The following is a 15705-nucleotide window of genomic DNA, read 5'->3' on the forward strand; positions in this document are numbered from 1 at the left end:
TTACGGTTTTGAAGCTGATGTTACGGTTTTGTGGAAACTATCCCCGAGGACCCCGTTTAGGGTTCTGGATACAATTTCCCTCAAATCACAACAAAACACAAAAACAGAAAAACCGCAGGTTCTTGTCCTGAGCTAAGGATGAATACACATTAGTCCGGACTCTTGCTGAAGATGTAAAGAAGTTTATTAAAAAAGATAGAAATACAGAAGATAGTTACAGCCCATGCCATATGGCACGGGGAGGGGGGTGATTCTAGTGAATGCCCCACCAAGATACAACAGGTGGACCAGACCTTTTATACCCATAACCTCCATCTTGTTTACATAATTCTGAAGTAGTAAATGTCCCTGTAAGGTTCATCCCCTTACCCTGTAAGGTACCTCTCCCACCAAGGTGTCTTTCACAAAGGTCAATCCCCTCCTCCCATCCTAGCTAGATTATTATGTAGATCTCTCTTTAGAAAGAGGAAGTCCTAGCTCCCCTCTCCTATGGACTTGCTAATTACTTTTAGCTAATTCGATATAAGTTTCAGTAGCTATTTGCTTCTTGACCGAAACCAAGATCAAGTCTTCCTTTCCCCAGGTCTGCCATTTTGACACACTTATTTTTGAAATATATCTATTAATAATCAGAGCTTTCTCAAGTCTTCCCAAGCCATTCCCAATACTGGTACATTATGGAATTAATATTGGTATGTACATAGTTCTGGAATGTGTAACTTAAATTACATGTGTGTTTATGGTTTTGTTGTGATTTAATTTATTTAATTAATTAATTTATTTATTTTTGTGGTACTGGGGATGGGACCAGGGTAATTTTCCTCTGAACTACACCCCAGCCCTATTTTTTTTTTTTTTTATTTTGAAATAGAGTCTCACTGAGTTGCAGAGGTCCTCACTAAGTAGTAGCTGAGGCTGTCTACAAACCACGGTCCTCCTGTCTCAGCCTCCCAAATGCTGAGGCAAGCATTTGGTCAAAAGCGTGCATCACCACACAGGCTGAGGTATAATTTATATATAGTAAAAGTCAATTTTTTTTAGCACAGTACTGGGGATACTACTAGGTATTATTTTAGCCACTGAGCTGTGTTCCCAGCCATTTTTACTTATTTATTGTACTGGAGATTGAATCCAGGGGCATTCTACCTGCAAACTATACCCCCAGCCCTATTTTTTAATCTTTATTTTGAAACAAAGTCTCACTAAGTTGCAGACCACCTCACTAAGTAGCTGAGGCTGGCCTCAAACCTGGGATCCCTCTGTCTCAGCCTCCCAATTACTGGGATTACAAGTGTATTCTACTACACCCAGCTGTTTTTTGTTTGTTTGTTTGGTGGTACTGGGGGTGGAACCCAGGGGCCTTCTACAACTGGGCTACACTCCCAGACCTATTTTATATTTTTATTTGGAAACAGGGTCTCTTAAACCAGCTGAGGCTGGCTTCGAACCTGTGCGATCCTCTTTTCTCACCCTCCCACGTGCGCAGGGATTACAAGTGTGCACCACCATGCCCAGCCTTATTTTTGTTTTGAAACAGGGTTGAGATTGATCAGAGTCTCAATACTTGCTGACTGTCCTTGAGCCTTTGATCTTAATGTCTCAGCCTTCCAAGTACTGGGATTACAGGTATGCGCCAGCACACACAGCTGGTGCTGGGGATTGAACCCAGAGGTATTCTATCTCTGCGGTACACTCCTAGCCCTATTTTATTTATTTATGTTTGTTTGTTTTAGTACTAGAGATTGACCCAGGGGCTTTCTACCTCTGAGCTATACCCCAGCTTTATTTCTTTTTTTTTTTTTTTTTTTTTTTTCTGTTTTAAAACGTGGGTCACTGGGTTGATGAGAGTCTCTCTACGTGCTAAGCCTGTCCCCGATCCTGTAATCTTCCTGTTTTAGCCTCCCAAGTCCTGAGATTACAGGTATATGCTACCATGCCTACGTCTATTTTATTGTTTATTTTGAAACGGGGACTCACAAAGTTGCTGAGGTTGGCCACAAACCTACAATCCTCTTGTTTTGGCTTCCCAAGTACTGGAATTAAAAATAAGCGCCTAAGCCGGGCATGGTGGCGCACGCTTGTAATCCCAGCATTTGGGAGGCTGAGACCGGAGGATCGTGGTTCGCGGACAGCCTCAGCTACTTAGTGAGGCCCTCTGCAACTCAGTGAGACCTGGTTTCAAAATAAAGAATAAAAAATAGGGCAGGGGGTGTAGCTTGGAGGTTGAATGCCCCTGGGTTCCATCCCCAGACCCGCAAAAAAAAAATAAATAAATAAATAAAAATAAATAAATAAATAAATAAAAATAAGCGCCACCACACCCTGTTCAATGTAGGGGTTTTTTTTGTTGTTGTTCTCAGCTTTTTTTTTTTTTTTTTTTTTTTTTTTTTTGGGTCTGGGGATGGAACCCAGGGGCATTCAACCTCAAAGCTGTACCCCTGCCCCATTTTTTATTCTTTATTTTGAAACCGGGTCTCACTGAGTTGCAGAGGGCCTCACTAAGTAACTGAGTAGGTGAGGCTGTTAATGAACTGCGATCCTCCGGCCTCAGCCTCCCGAATGCTGGGATTACAAGAGTGCACCATCACACCCGGCTTTTTTTTTTTTTTTTTTTTTGTCTTTTTGGAACTGTGGATTGAACCCAGAGCTCCACACCTGCAAAGCAGGCGTTTTGCCACTGAGCTACATCCCAGCCCCTGTTCTCAAGTTTAAAATTCAGGCTCTTAAGCTTAGAAATATAAAAGAGAATTAGTAGACATAAAAGCTACTATGCTTAGTAAATTTGAACTTTTTTCTTTTTAGTCCTATGGTCACCGTAACCATCTTAAAGATACTGATTATTTTGCCCTTTTTCTTCATATGGTTGTCACTGCGAACATTCTCACTGGTGTAACCCAATAATCTTTACTAAACAACCTCTAGAGGAAGGAAGATTTATTTGCTCGCAGTTCTGGAGCTTTCAGGGTTCTGTTTTTGTTCTATGGTGCTTAGGGCACACAGGTGGGAAGCAGAGAAAGGGAGAGCACGGGCTCTGAACTTACATCATGGAGGCCAGAAACAAGAAAGAGAACAGGGTGTGGGGGGACAATATACATTCCTCAAGGCCACACCTCCAGGGACTCTTCTTTACAACCAAGCCCCTTCTCCATCACGGCTGCCCTGCTCTCCATGAAGTCTTGGGGGACATTATAAATCCACACTGTTACAAATGGTGCACTTTTGTTGGGGCAGGAGGCCTTATGAGGATTGAACCTAGGTTCATTCTACCTCTGAATTATACCTCCAACCCTATTTTATTTTTTATTTTTAAAATAAGATCTCGAGCCGGGCGCGGTGGCGCACGCTTGTAATTCCCGCGCTTGGGAGGCTGAGACAGGAGGCTCTCAGCAACTTAGTGCGACCCTGTTTCCAAATAAAATATAAAATAGGTCTGGGAGTATAGCCCTTGGGTGTACCACCCCCAGTACCACCAAAAAAAAAAAAAAAAAAAAATCAATACGTTGCTAAGGACCTTACTAAGTTGCTGATGCTGGTTTCAAACCTGCAATTCTTTGTCAGCCTTCCAATACTGGGATTACGGGTGTGTGCCACCATACCTGCCTTTATGGCATACATTTTTGAAAAGCATATGTACTATACATGGAGATTTAACCATGACTTAAAATTTCAAATATCTAGGAAGAAGAAAGAAAACGTCAGGAGGAAATGGAACGCCAGCGTCGGGAAAGAAGATACATTTTGCCTGATGAACCAGCTATCATTGTGCACCCAAATTGGGCTGCAAAAAGTGGCAAGTTTGATTGTAGCATCATGTCTTTGAGTGTCCTTTTGGACTACAGATTAGAGGATAATAAAGAACATTCATTTGAGGTAATATTTAAGTTTGAATTAGAATCCAAATAAGATCTACATATTCTGGTTATGTGTCTCTTTTTTTATTTCATTTGTTTTTGTGTTTTGATGATGTTTTTCTTACAATTATTAGTTGGTAGGAAAACTGGTGGTTTGTTTCCTTTTCCCTTTTTTAATATGGTCCTAGGGCTTGAAACCAAGGGCATTCTACTTCACTCTACCCCATCCCTGTTTATTTTTTATTTTCAGTCAGGGTTTCACAAAGTTGTGGATGGCCTTGCCAAGTTACTGAGACTGACCATGAACCTGCGATCCTCCCACTTCAGCCTTCCAACACTGGTATTACAGGCATGCACCAAAATACTTATCTGTTTTTTTACTTTTTGAAATAGTCTCACTACATTGCCGAGAATCTTGTTAAATTGCTGAGATGCACTGAAACCCTGTGATCTTCCTATCCCTGCCTACCAAGTACTGGGATTACAAGCACAACTGGCCTGGCCAGAAAGTTTTTTTTTTTTTTTTTTTTTTTGGTGGTACTGGCGTTCCCCTTCTACCTCCAGGCTACACTCCCAGACCTATTTTTACATTTTTATTTGGAAACAGGGTCTCCTAATCCAGCACGCATGGCTGGCTTTGAACCTGCGCTATCCTCCTGTCTCTGCCTCCCAAGCACAGGGATTACAAGCGTGCGCCACCACGCCCGGCGAAAGCATTTTTTTTTTTTTTTTTGGTAGTACTGTGGATGGAACCCAGGGGTCTTCTACCTCCAAGCTACACCTCCGGAACTATTTTATGTTTTATTTGGAAACAGGGTCTCACTAAGTTGCTGAGAGCCTCATTGACTAGCTGAGGCTGGCTTTGAACTTGTGCGGTCCTCCTGTCTCAGCCTCCCAAGCACGGGGATTACAAGCGCACATAATAAAAATTATTTTGAGCCAGGCGTGGTGGTGCACGCTTGTAATCCCCGCGATTGGGAGGCAGAGACAGGAGGATCACGCAGGTTTGAAGCCAGCTGCGCTGACTTAATAGACCCTGTTTCCAAATAAAAATATAAAATAGGTCTGGGAGTATAGCCCGGAGGTAGAAGGCCCCTGGGTTCCATCCCCAGTACCACCAATATAAAAGGAAATTATTTTTAAACGGAGTCCTGCTAAGTTATTGAGGATCTCGCACATTATCCTCATGACTCAGTTTCCAAAATACTAAGGTTACAGTCATTTGCCCTTCTGCACTTGACTTAAAAATATTTTAACTATTGCTTTCCATTTGTAGATTAACGGAGAATATTATACTAGAGAAAAAGTGCCTCTTTTTATTTACTTACACAAGTGGGGATTTTGTCCATTTTATGTTTTTGGTTAACAGAATGGAGTTTTCAAAATTCTGTTGCTCATTTTATTAATAGTAAATTCCTTTTTACTTGAAACATGAAAATGGGTATGAACTGAAGAAACAGTATAAAATCAGTTGTAATTATAATAAACTAGCTAGACGTGGTGGCGCACGCTTGTAATCCCAGCATTTGGGAGGCTGAGACTGGAGGATCACGGTTTGTGGACAGCCTCAGCTACTTAGTGATGCCCTCTGCAACTCAGACCCCATTTCAAAATAAAGAATAAAAAATAGGGCAGGGGGTGTAGCTCAGAGGTCGAATGCCTCTGGGTTGCATCCCCAGACCTGCAAAAAAAATAATAATAATAAATAATAATAATAATAATAAATTGTAGTTTTGTTTATGTTCAGAAAAGTAGTCTAGTCAGGAATGGTGGTACATGATTGTAATCTCAGCATTTGGGAGGCTGAGACCGAAGGATTGTGGTTTACAGATAGCCTTAGCTACTTAGGCCCTTTGCAACTCAGTGAGAACCTGTTTCGAAATAAAGAATAAAAAAATAGGGCTATAGGTGTTGCTCTGAGGTATAATGCCCCCCTGGGTTGCATCTTTAGTACCACTCGCAAAAAAAAATGAAAAAAAGAAGTAGTCTGTTTTTTACCAAATCGTGCTGATACCATTTAGAGCTGTGTTCCTACTGGAGATTGAATCCAAGAGTGCTCTACCACTGAACTACATATCCAGTTCCCCCTTTTTTTTCTTTTTTTTTTTTCGGTACTGCTGATTGAACTCATGCATTCTACCTCTGAAGTATACCCCCAGCCGTATTTTATTTTTTTTATTTGAAACAGGCTCTCACTAAATTGCAGATGGCCTCACAAGTAGTTCATCCCCACCCCAACTTGCAATCCTTTTTCAGCCTCCGAAGTACTGGGATTATAAGTGTGTACCACCATATCCAGCTTGTCTTGCTGCCCCCCCCCCCCCAGTACTGGGGATGGAACCCCAGGGGCATTCTACCTCTAAGTGATACCCCTGGCCCTATTTTTATATTTCTTTCTTTTTTTTTTTTTTTTTTTTTGGTGGTACTGGGGTTCCTGGAAGCTCTTCTACCTCCAGGCTACACTCTTAGCCCTATTTTTATATTTTTATTTGGAAACAGGGTCTCTTAAGCCAGTGCGGCTGGCTTGAACTAGCGTGATTCTCCTGTCTCTGCCTCCCAAGCTCGGGTATTACAAGCGTGTGCCACCATGCCCAGTATATTCTTTATTTTAAAACAGCATCTGAATTGCAAAGTGGCTGAGGCTGTCCGAGAACCCCGATCCTCCTGTCTCAGCCTCCCAAATGTTGATGTTACAAGCCTGTGCCACCACGCCCGGCTTTCTTTTTTTTTTTTTTTTTTTTTTCTTTTTGAGATAGATTTTGCTAGGTTTCTGAGACTGGCCTTGAATATGCAATCCTTCTATCTGAGCACCCTGAATAGTTATACACTAGGACACCAGACTAATTGTAGAATTTTGCGTGTATGTGTGTGTGTGTATTTTGGGGTGGGTGCTGGGGATTGAACCCAGAGACATTCTACCTCAGCTACATCATCAGCCCTTTATTTTTTTAATTTTTTAAAAATTTTAATTTTATTATTTACAGACATGTGCCACCATACCTGGCCCAAATTGTGGAATTTTTAAAGAATATTTTTGAAAGCAGTGCATCTTAGCCTTTTATTGTTTACATAGAAAATTTAGTATTTCTGAAGCTGGGCCTAGTGGTGCATGCTTGTAATCCCAGCATTTGGGAGGCTGAGGCGGGAGGATTGCAGTTCATGTCCAGCCTCAGCTACTTAGGCCCTTTGTTACTCACTGAGACCCTGTTTCAAAATAAAGAATAAAAAATAGGGAGGGTGGTGTGACTCAGGTAAAATGCCCCTGGTTTCCATACCCAGTACTAAAAATAAAATTTAGCATTTCTGGGTGCAATGGTACAGTCCTGTGTTCCCAATAATTTGGAGGCTAAGATAGGATGATCTGAGATCTGAGACTAGTTTGATATAACTTAATGAGACCCTGTTTCAAAATACAAAATAGCCGGATGTGGTGGTGCACACTTGTAATCTCAGTATTTGGGAGGATGATACAGGAGGATCGTGGTTCAAAGGGCCTCAGCTACTTCGTTGAGGTCCTTTGTAACTCAGTGAAACCCTCTTTCAAAACAGGTAGAGCCGGGCGTGGTGGCGCACGCTTGTAATCTCCGCGCTTGGGAAGCAGAGACAGGAGGATCGCGCAGGTTCGAAGCCAGCCGCGCGCGCTGGGTTAGGAGACCCTGTTTCCAAATAAAAAATGTAAAAATAGGTCTGGGAGTGTAGCCCGGAGGTAGGAGGGCTTCCAGGAACCCCAGTACCACACACACACACAAAAAAAAAAAAAACAGGTAGAATGCCCCTTGGTTCCATCCCCAATACCACAAAAATAATAATACTAAATAACAAAAAAATAAAAAATAGCCAGGCATGGTGGTGCACATCTGTAATCCAAATGCTTGGGAGACTGAAATAGGAAGATCGCAGGTTAGAACCCACTCTCAATTTAGTGAGACTCCCATTTCCAAATAAAACAAGCTAAAGAGCTAAGGGTTAGTTTGGAGGTGGAATGCCCTAAAAAAGTAATTATAAAATAGGGCTGGAGATATTGTTCAGTTTCCTGAGTTCTATCCCCAGAATCACACACACAAAAAAGAAAATATGTCCTTTTTGTTTTGTGAATGCTGTACTCTCTTCTTTTTTTTTTTTTTTTTTTTTTGTGGTACTATGGGATGGAACCTAGGGGCATTCTACCTCCAAGCTACACCCCCAGCCCTGTATTTTAGTCTGTATTTTGAAACACGGTCTCACTCTTGTTGCAAAGGGCCTGAGTAGCTGAGGCTACCCATAAATTGCGATCCTCCCATCTCAGCCACCCAAATGCTGGGATTACAAGCGTGCCACCACACCTGGCTTGTACTTTCTTTTTTATAGATAATAATAATGGTTGTTCCTTGTTCATAATTTCGAATTTTTTCTCACTTCAAATGGCCTCAAATCTATGATACTCTTATCTTAGCCTACCAAGTAAGAGGAACAGTCAAGTGCCACCTGTTCTGGTTTATGATCACTTGTCAAGTATCACCTGATTAGAAGGACCTTTTCTGACTCATTATTTTTTAGGTGCTTGTTGTTTTTTTGTTTTGTGGTGATAGAGATCCAACCTAAACAAGGTCTTAGGCATCCTAGGCTGATGACCTAAAAATTATTACATCCTCTCACACCTTTATGCGCTTCTTTTTTCTTGTAATTTGATGTTAATTGGGTTGTTAGCTGCATGTATTGTTTTTATTAAAAATGTATTGAATAAATGAAAAGGTTGATTGATCATGAGTGTTAATGATTTTGTTAGCATGATATGAAGTCTGTTTTCTATATACTTTAAAATTTTTATATTAGAAGGGTTATTTTTCATAGTAAAGTAAAGTATACTTTATAGGTCTTTATTTGCTAAATTTTTACCTGGTAGATTTATTCAATAATTCTGTTGAATTTGTATGGGTTAATATTGGTATCTTTTTATAGGTTTCTTTGTTTGCAGAACTTTTTAATGAAATGCTTCAAAGAGATTTTGGTGTTCGAATATACAAATCATTGCTATCTCTTCCTGAGAAAGAGGACAAAAAAGAAAAGGATAAGAAAAGCAAAAAAGATGAGAGGAAAGATAAGAAAGAAGATAGAGATGATGAAACTGATGAGCCAAAACCAAAAAGAAGAAAATCTGGCGATGATAAAGATAAAAAAGAAGACAGAGATGAAAGGAAGGTCTGTTATTTTTATGAGCAGGATCTAGTTTAGAAGTTTTTTTTATTACAGTCTTCTAGAACATAGAGAACATATTAAGGATGTTATTTCTGTCATAATATATAGTCCAAACTTAAAAGGTTTTTTTTTTTTTTTTTTTTTGTGGAACTGAGGATTGAACCTAGGGTCATTCTACCTCCAAGCTACACCTATAGCCCTATTATTTTATTCTTTATTTTGAAGAAGGGTCTCACTAATTTGCAGAGGCCTCACTAAGTAGCTGAGGATGATCATGAAACTGTGATCCTCCTGTCTTAGCCTCCTAAGTACTGGGGTTACAAGCTTCCATGGCTTAAAATGAGTTTTAATGTATTGTTAGAAATTTAACTCTTTGAATTAATCCTGCATGAATATCTTAGTTTGTCCCTTTTATATATTTACGTGTGTGTGTGTTATACTGGGTATTGAACCTGGGGGTATTCCATCACTGAGCTACATCCCCAACCCCTCGCCCCCCACCCCTTTTATTTTTACTATTTTGAAACAGTCTCGCTTAGTTACCTGGCAGTGGCTTTGAAGCTATGATTTTTTTTTTTTTAATTCTTTATTTTGAAACGGGCGTCTCAATGAGTTGCAAAGGGCCTCACTAAATAGCTGAGGCTATCCATGAACCCGAATCCTCCTATCTCAGCCTTCTAAATGCTGGGATTACAAGTATTAGAAGTGTATGCCACCATGCCCAGATCTGTGATACTACTTTCACAGCTTCCCAAGTACTAGGATTGTAGGCATGCACCCCCAGGGTAACTGATAGTATGTGTGTGTGTGTATATATATATATATATATATATATATTTATATATATATATATATTTTTTTTTTTTTGGCAGGTCTGGGGATACAACCCAGAGCATTCAACCTCCAAGCTACACCCCCAGCCACATATATATATATATATATATATTTTTTTTTTTTCTTTTTCTTTTTCCAAGTCTGGAGATGTAACCCAGGAGTATTCGACCTCCGGGCTAGATCCCCTGCCCTATTTTTTATTCTTTATTTTGAAACCAGGTCTCACTGAGTTGCAGAGAGCCTCACTAAGTAGCTGAGGCTGTCTGCGAACCACGATCCTCTGGTCTCAGCCTCCCGAATGCTGGGATTACAAGCGTGCGCCACCACGCTCGGCTTCCCAGCCCTATATTTTAATCTTTATTTTGAAACAGGGTCTCACTAAGTTGTGCAGGGCCTTACAATAAGTAGTAGCTGAGGCTATCTGCGAACTATGATCCTCTGGTCTCAGCCTTGCGAATGCTTGGATTACAAACTGGGATTACAAGCATGAGCCACCACACCCAGCTGATAATTTATTCTTAATTGTGTTACTGTTAAAAAGAAATTTATAAGACAGTCCTAGTGGCACACACTTGTAATCCCAGCATTTTGGTAGTCTTACACAGGAGGATCGTAATTCACAGACAGCCTCAACTACTTAATGAGGCCCTTTGCAACTCTCAGTGAGACCCTGTTTCAAAATAAAGTATAAAAAAATAGGGCTGGGGGTTTAGCTCAAAGGTAGAATGCGCCTGGGTTCCATCCCCAGTACTGCAAAAAAAAAAAAAAAAACATTTAAGTTGAAGCCATTTTAAGTATATAAATTTAATGGGCTTAGTCATAAGGCATTTTAAATTACAGAAAGACGATAAAAGAAAAGATGATTCTAAAGACGATGATGAAACTGAAGAAGATAATAATCAAGATGAATATGACCCAATGGAAGCAGAAGAAGCTGAGGATGAAGAAGATGGTATGATTCATATTTATTTCTCCTTAGAGTTGAAAAATGTTGTTCTTGGTAACTGTATTACTGAAACTTGGTAACTTTAATTTTTTTTATATTAAATAAAATGTATTTTCTAGTAAAAATATGTTTTTTTTTTTTGTGTGTGTGTGTGTGTGTGTGTGTGTGTGTGCGCGCGCGCGCGCGCGCTCCTGGGGATTGAAACCAGGGGCATTGTACCTCTGAGGTACACCCCAAGCCACATTTTTTTTCTCTTTATAATTTTTTTCTTTTTGTAAGTTTAAGCGATTTTACCTGCGGGTTCTTGTTCTTAGCTGTTTCAGAAAAGAATAGCAAGAACTCTTCTGCTGTAAGCTTAAGCAATTTTATTATTACAAAGGCAAATGGACAGAGTAAAAGCACTACATCAGAGAGATGTAGTAGAGTATCTTGAAAATAAGTTACTCATTTTGTTTTTCTTTTGAAACAGTCTCAATAGGTTGATGAGAGGCTCACTACTTGCTAAGGCTGGCCTTGGACCTGTGATCTTCCTTTCTCAGCCTCCCAAGTACTGGTGTTACAAATGTGTACCACCATACCCAAAGTTTTGGACTTACCCCTTTTTATAGCCATGTTTTCTTTATCACTGTTGTAGTTAAATCACTGAAGTGTCATTTCATTGTTTTGTATTATGTCAGAATATTTGCTTTTAGCCTTTAATTGACTTCTCTTGTTTGTTTGTTTGTGGTATTGGAGATTGAACCCAGGGGCAGTTATCCAAGCTATACCCCAAGTCTGATTTTATTTTTTCTTTGAAACAGTCTCTGTAAGTTGCTTAGTTTCTCTACATTGCTGAGGCTATCCATATATCTGTGATCCTCCTTTCTCAGTTTCCCCAGTACTGACTGGGATTACAGGCCTGCGCCACCAGACCAGATTTTGTCTGTTCATGTGGGGAGGGGGTTGGGGGGTACTGGGGATTAAGGAAGTCAGGAGCATTCCAACTCTGAGCTCTACGCCCACTTGATTTTTTTTTTTTTTTTTTGAAACTGGGTCTCACTAGAGATTCTTACTATGTTGCTGAGGCTATCCTTAAGCCTGTGCTTTTCCTATCGGCCTCCCAAGTACTGGGATTTCAGTCATGTACCACCATGCCTGGCTACTTTGTCTTATTTATTTATTTATTTATTTATTTATTTATTTATTTATTTATTTTTGGTGGTACTGGGGTTCCTGGAAGCCCTTCTACCTCCGGGCTACACTCCCAGACCTATTTTTTATACTTTTTTATTTGGAAACAGGGTCTCATAAGCCAGCGCGCGCGGCTGGCTTCGAACCTGCGCGATCCTCCTGTCTCTGCCTCCCAAGTGCGGGGATTAAAAGCGTGCGCCACCACGCCCGGCTACTTTGTCTTATTTTGAAACAGGGTCTCATTAAGTTTTTGAGGCTGGCTGACAGCGAACCTGTGATCCTCCTGACTTCAGTTTCCCATTTTAAGCTGTCTGCTTGATATCTCCACTCAACAGTTATCTGACATTTCAAAACCAACATGTCTAAAACTGAACTAGCCAGGCAAGCTCATGCCTGTATTCCCAGTATTTGGGAGGCTGAGACAGGTGGATTGCAAGATCAAGGACAGCCTCAGCAATGTAGTGAGATTCTCAGTGCCCTAGTAAAGCTGTTTCAAAATTAAAAGGGGGTGGGGGCTGGGTTGCAACTCAGAGGTAGAATACCTCTGGGTTTAATTCCTAATACAAAAACCAAACCAAACTGAACTCTTACTCTCTACCTCCTTCCCCTAAAGAAAACAAATAGGTCTTCCATCCTAAACCTTCTCTAGCTCATTTGATTGCACATTCATCTTTCTAGTTCCTCAGGATACAACCCAGGAGTTATCCTTGACTTCTTTCTGTTGTATATAACTTTTAATCTATGGTAAAGTTATGTTATCTTTAAAAACATATTCAGAATCAGATCACTTGTCACCAGCTATATGAAATTGATACTAACCAAATATTCATACATTATAATATATTAATAGCTGGGCATGTTAGCCCATGCCTTTAATTGCAGTACTTGGGAGGCTGAGACAGGAGATTACATGTTTGAAGACAGCCTCAGCTAGTAGTGAGGCTTGCTCATTAACCTAACAAGACCCTGTTTCCAAATAAAAATAAACTGGACTGGTGTTGATAACTGGTGATTGAACCCAGTAGTATTCTATCACTGAACTACACCTCTAGCCCTTTTCTTTTGTTTGTTGGTTTTGTGGGTTGTGGGTGTTTTTTTTGTTTTTGTTTTTTTTGTTTTTGGTGGTACTGGGTGTGGAACCCAGAGGCTTTCTACCTCCAGGCTATACTCCCAGACCTATTTTATATTTTATTTGGAAACAGGGTCTCACTAAGTAGCTGAGGCTGGCTTCAGACCTGTGCGATCCCCCTGTCTCAGCCTCCCAAGTGCGAGGATTACAAGCGTGTGCCACCACACCCGGCCCAGACCTATTTTTTTATATTTTATTTGGAAACAGTGTCTCACTAAGTTGCTGAGAGCCTCACTAAGTGGCTAAGACTGGCTTTGAAACTGTGCAATCCTCCTATTTCAGCCTCTCAAGCGCAGGGATTACAAGCATGCGCCAATATGCCTGGCTTAGCCCTTTTCTTTTGAAAGAGGGTCTCACTAAGCCGGGCATGTTATCACACAACTGTATACCCTATAATTGGGAGGCTGAGACAAGATTGCAGGTTTGTGTCCACCCTTAGCAGTTTAGTAAGGCCCTCTGCAACTTAGTGAAACCCTGTTTCAAACTAAAAAATAAAATATGGCTTGAGTTGTAAATCAAAGGTAGAATGCCCCTGTGTTCAATCCCCAGTACCATGGAGAAAAAAAAAAGTTTCACCAGATTGTCACGTGCTGGGCTTGAACCTATGATCTTATCTCAGCCTCCCAACTACTAGGATTACAGGCATGCACTCCGCTTAAATAGAAATAAATATAACCTGCAAAACTAAACAGAGTGATAGAATTATAGTTCTTTTTATTTGCCTGGTGTTTCCAATTTGCTGCTTATTTATATATGTAAATGTTTTTTGGTATTGAGGATTGAACTCGGGGACTCTGAGATATACTCCAGCCCTTTTTGTTTTTTGTTTTGTTTTGGTGGTGCTAGGAATGGAACCCAGGGGCTTTCTAACTCCAGGCTATACCCCCAGACCTATTTTATATTTTATCTTGAAACAGGGTCTAACTAAGCTGCTGAGAGCCTCACTATGCAGCTGAGGCTGGCTTTGAACCTGTGTGATCCTCCTGTCTTAGCCTCCCAAGTACTGGGATTACAAGCATGAGCCACCATGCTCAGCTCGAGCCCTTTATATTTTGAAAGAAGATCTCACTAAATTGCTGGGGCTGGGCTTGGACCTGTAAGCCTCCTGTCATATGTATATATGTATGTTATTTTGATGTGTTACTAAGGGTTGAACCCAGTGGTGGTCTGTCTGTGAGCTATTGCTTAGCCATATTTTATATTTTATTTTGAAGAGAAGGCAGAGTTAGCTGGGCGTGGTGGCGCACCCTTGTAATCCCCGCACTTGGGAGGCTGAGACAGGAGGATCGCGTAGGTTCGAAGGCAGCCTCGCTGGCTTAAGAGACCCTGTTTCCAAATAAAAATATTAAATAGGTCTGGGAGGGTAGCCCGGAGGTAGAAGGGTTTCCAGGAACCCCAGTACCACCAAAAAATAAAAATAAAAAAGAATAAAAAATAGGACAGAGGGTATAGCTTGGAAATCGAATGTCTCTGGGTTTCAGATCCGCAAAAAAAAAAAAAAAAAAAAAAAAAGAGGCAGAGTCTTGCTGAGATTTTACTCATTTGCTGAGGCTGGCTTCAAACCTGCAATCCTTTCTCAGCCTCCCAAGTACTGAGATTACAAGCATCCACACCTGACTTTTATGTGTGTGTGGTACTGGGGATGGAACCAAAAGGTTCCATCCTCAAGCCTTCCTCCAAGCTACATCCCCAGCCTGATTTTTTTTTTCTTTTTCTTCAGTACTAGGAACCCAGGAGCATTCTATTTCCGAGCTACACTCCCAGCCCTATTTTTTTTTTTTTTATCTTTATTTTGAAGCAAGACCTCACTGAGTTGAAGAGGGCCTCATTAAGTAGCTGAGACTGTCTGCAAATCTGGATCCTACTGTCTCAGCCTCCCAAATGCTGGAATTATATCCTGCCTTATTCTTTATTTTGAAACAGCGTTTCACTGAGTTGCAAAGGGCCTCACTGAGTAGCTGACGCTGTCTGTAAATTGTGATCCTCCTTTCTCAGCTTCCCAAATTCTGGAATTACCATGCCTAGCTTTTTTCATTCCTTTCTTTCTTTCTTTCTTTCTTTCTTTCTTTTTTTTTTTTTTTTTTTTTTTTTTTTTTTTTTTTTTTTTTTTCTTTTTCCCCAGTACTGGGATGGAACCCAGGGGCATTCTACTTCTGAGCAACAACACCTCTAGCCCTATTTTTTTATTCTTGAAACAGGGTGTCACTGATTTGCAAAGGGCCTCATGGAGTAGCCGAGGCTGGCTTCAAACCTGCACAATACTCCTGTCTCAGCCTTCTTTTTCATTTTTTATTATTACTTGCGGTACTGGGAATGGAAGCCAGGGACATTCTACCTCTGAGTTATACCTTCAGCCCTATTTTTTATTCTTTATTTTGAAAAAGGGTCTCACTGAGTTACAGAGGGCCTCAATAAGTAACTGAGCTGGCTGTGAACCTGCGATCTTCTTGTCTAAGCCTCCCAAGTACAAGAACGGGGATTACAAGTATGGGGCCGCCACATCTGGCTCTTTTTGTTGTTGTTGTTGTTGTTGTGTTGTGTTTTGTGGTACTGCGGACAGTCTACATTCAAGCTACAACCTCAGTCTTATTTTTTATTCT

General features: G+C 40.6%; 1 protein-coding gene across 2 annotated transcripts in view; it reads left to right on the forward strand.

The window, feature by feature from the left end:
• The window catches only part of CCAR1 (cell division cycle and apoptosis regulator 1), a gene marked incomplete at both ends in the record, with an annotated part of 67417 nt that overhangs the window by 40611 nt on the left and 11101 nt on the right, over positions 1-15705 (forward strand). For both annotated transcript variants that reach the window (XM_080693774.1, XM_080693775.1), the window contains 3 exons: positions 3679-3870; positions 8790-9029; positions 10701-10812. In XM_080693774.1, the coding sequence (XP_080549900.1) occupies positions 3679-3870; positions 8790-9029; positions 10701-10812 (544 nt within the window). The remainder of the gene's footprint in view (positions 1-3678; positions 3871-8789; positions 9030-10700; positions 10813-15705) is intronic.

The sequence above is a fragment of the Muscardinus avellanarius genome, assembly GCF_963383645.1.
Source record: "Muscardinus avellanarius genome assembly, chromosome: 4".
In the NCBI taxonomy this organism is placed as follows: domain Eukaryota; kingdom Metazoa; phylum Chordata; class Mammalia; order Rodentia; family Gliridae; genus Muscardinus; species Muscardinus avellanarius.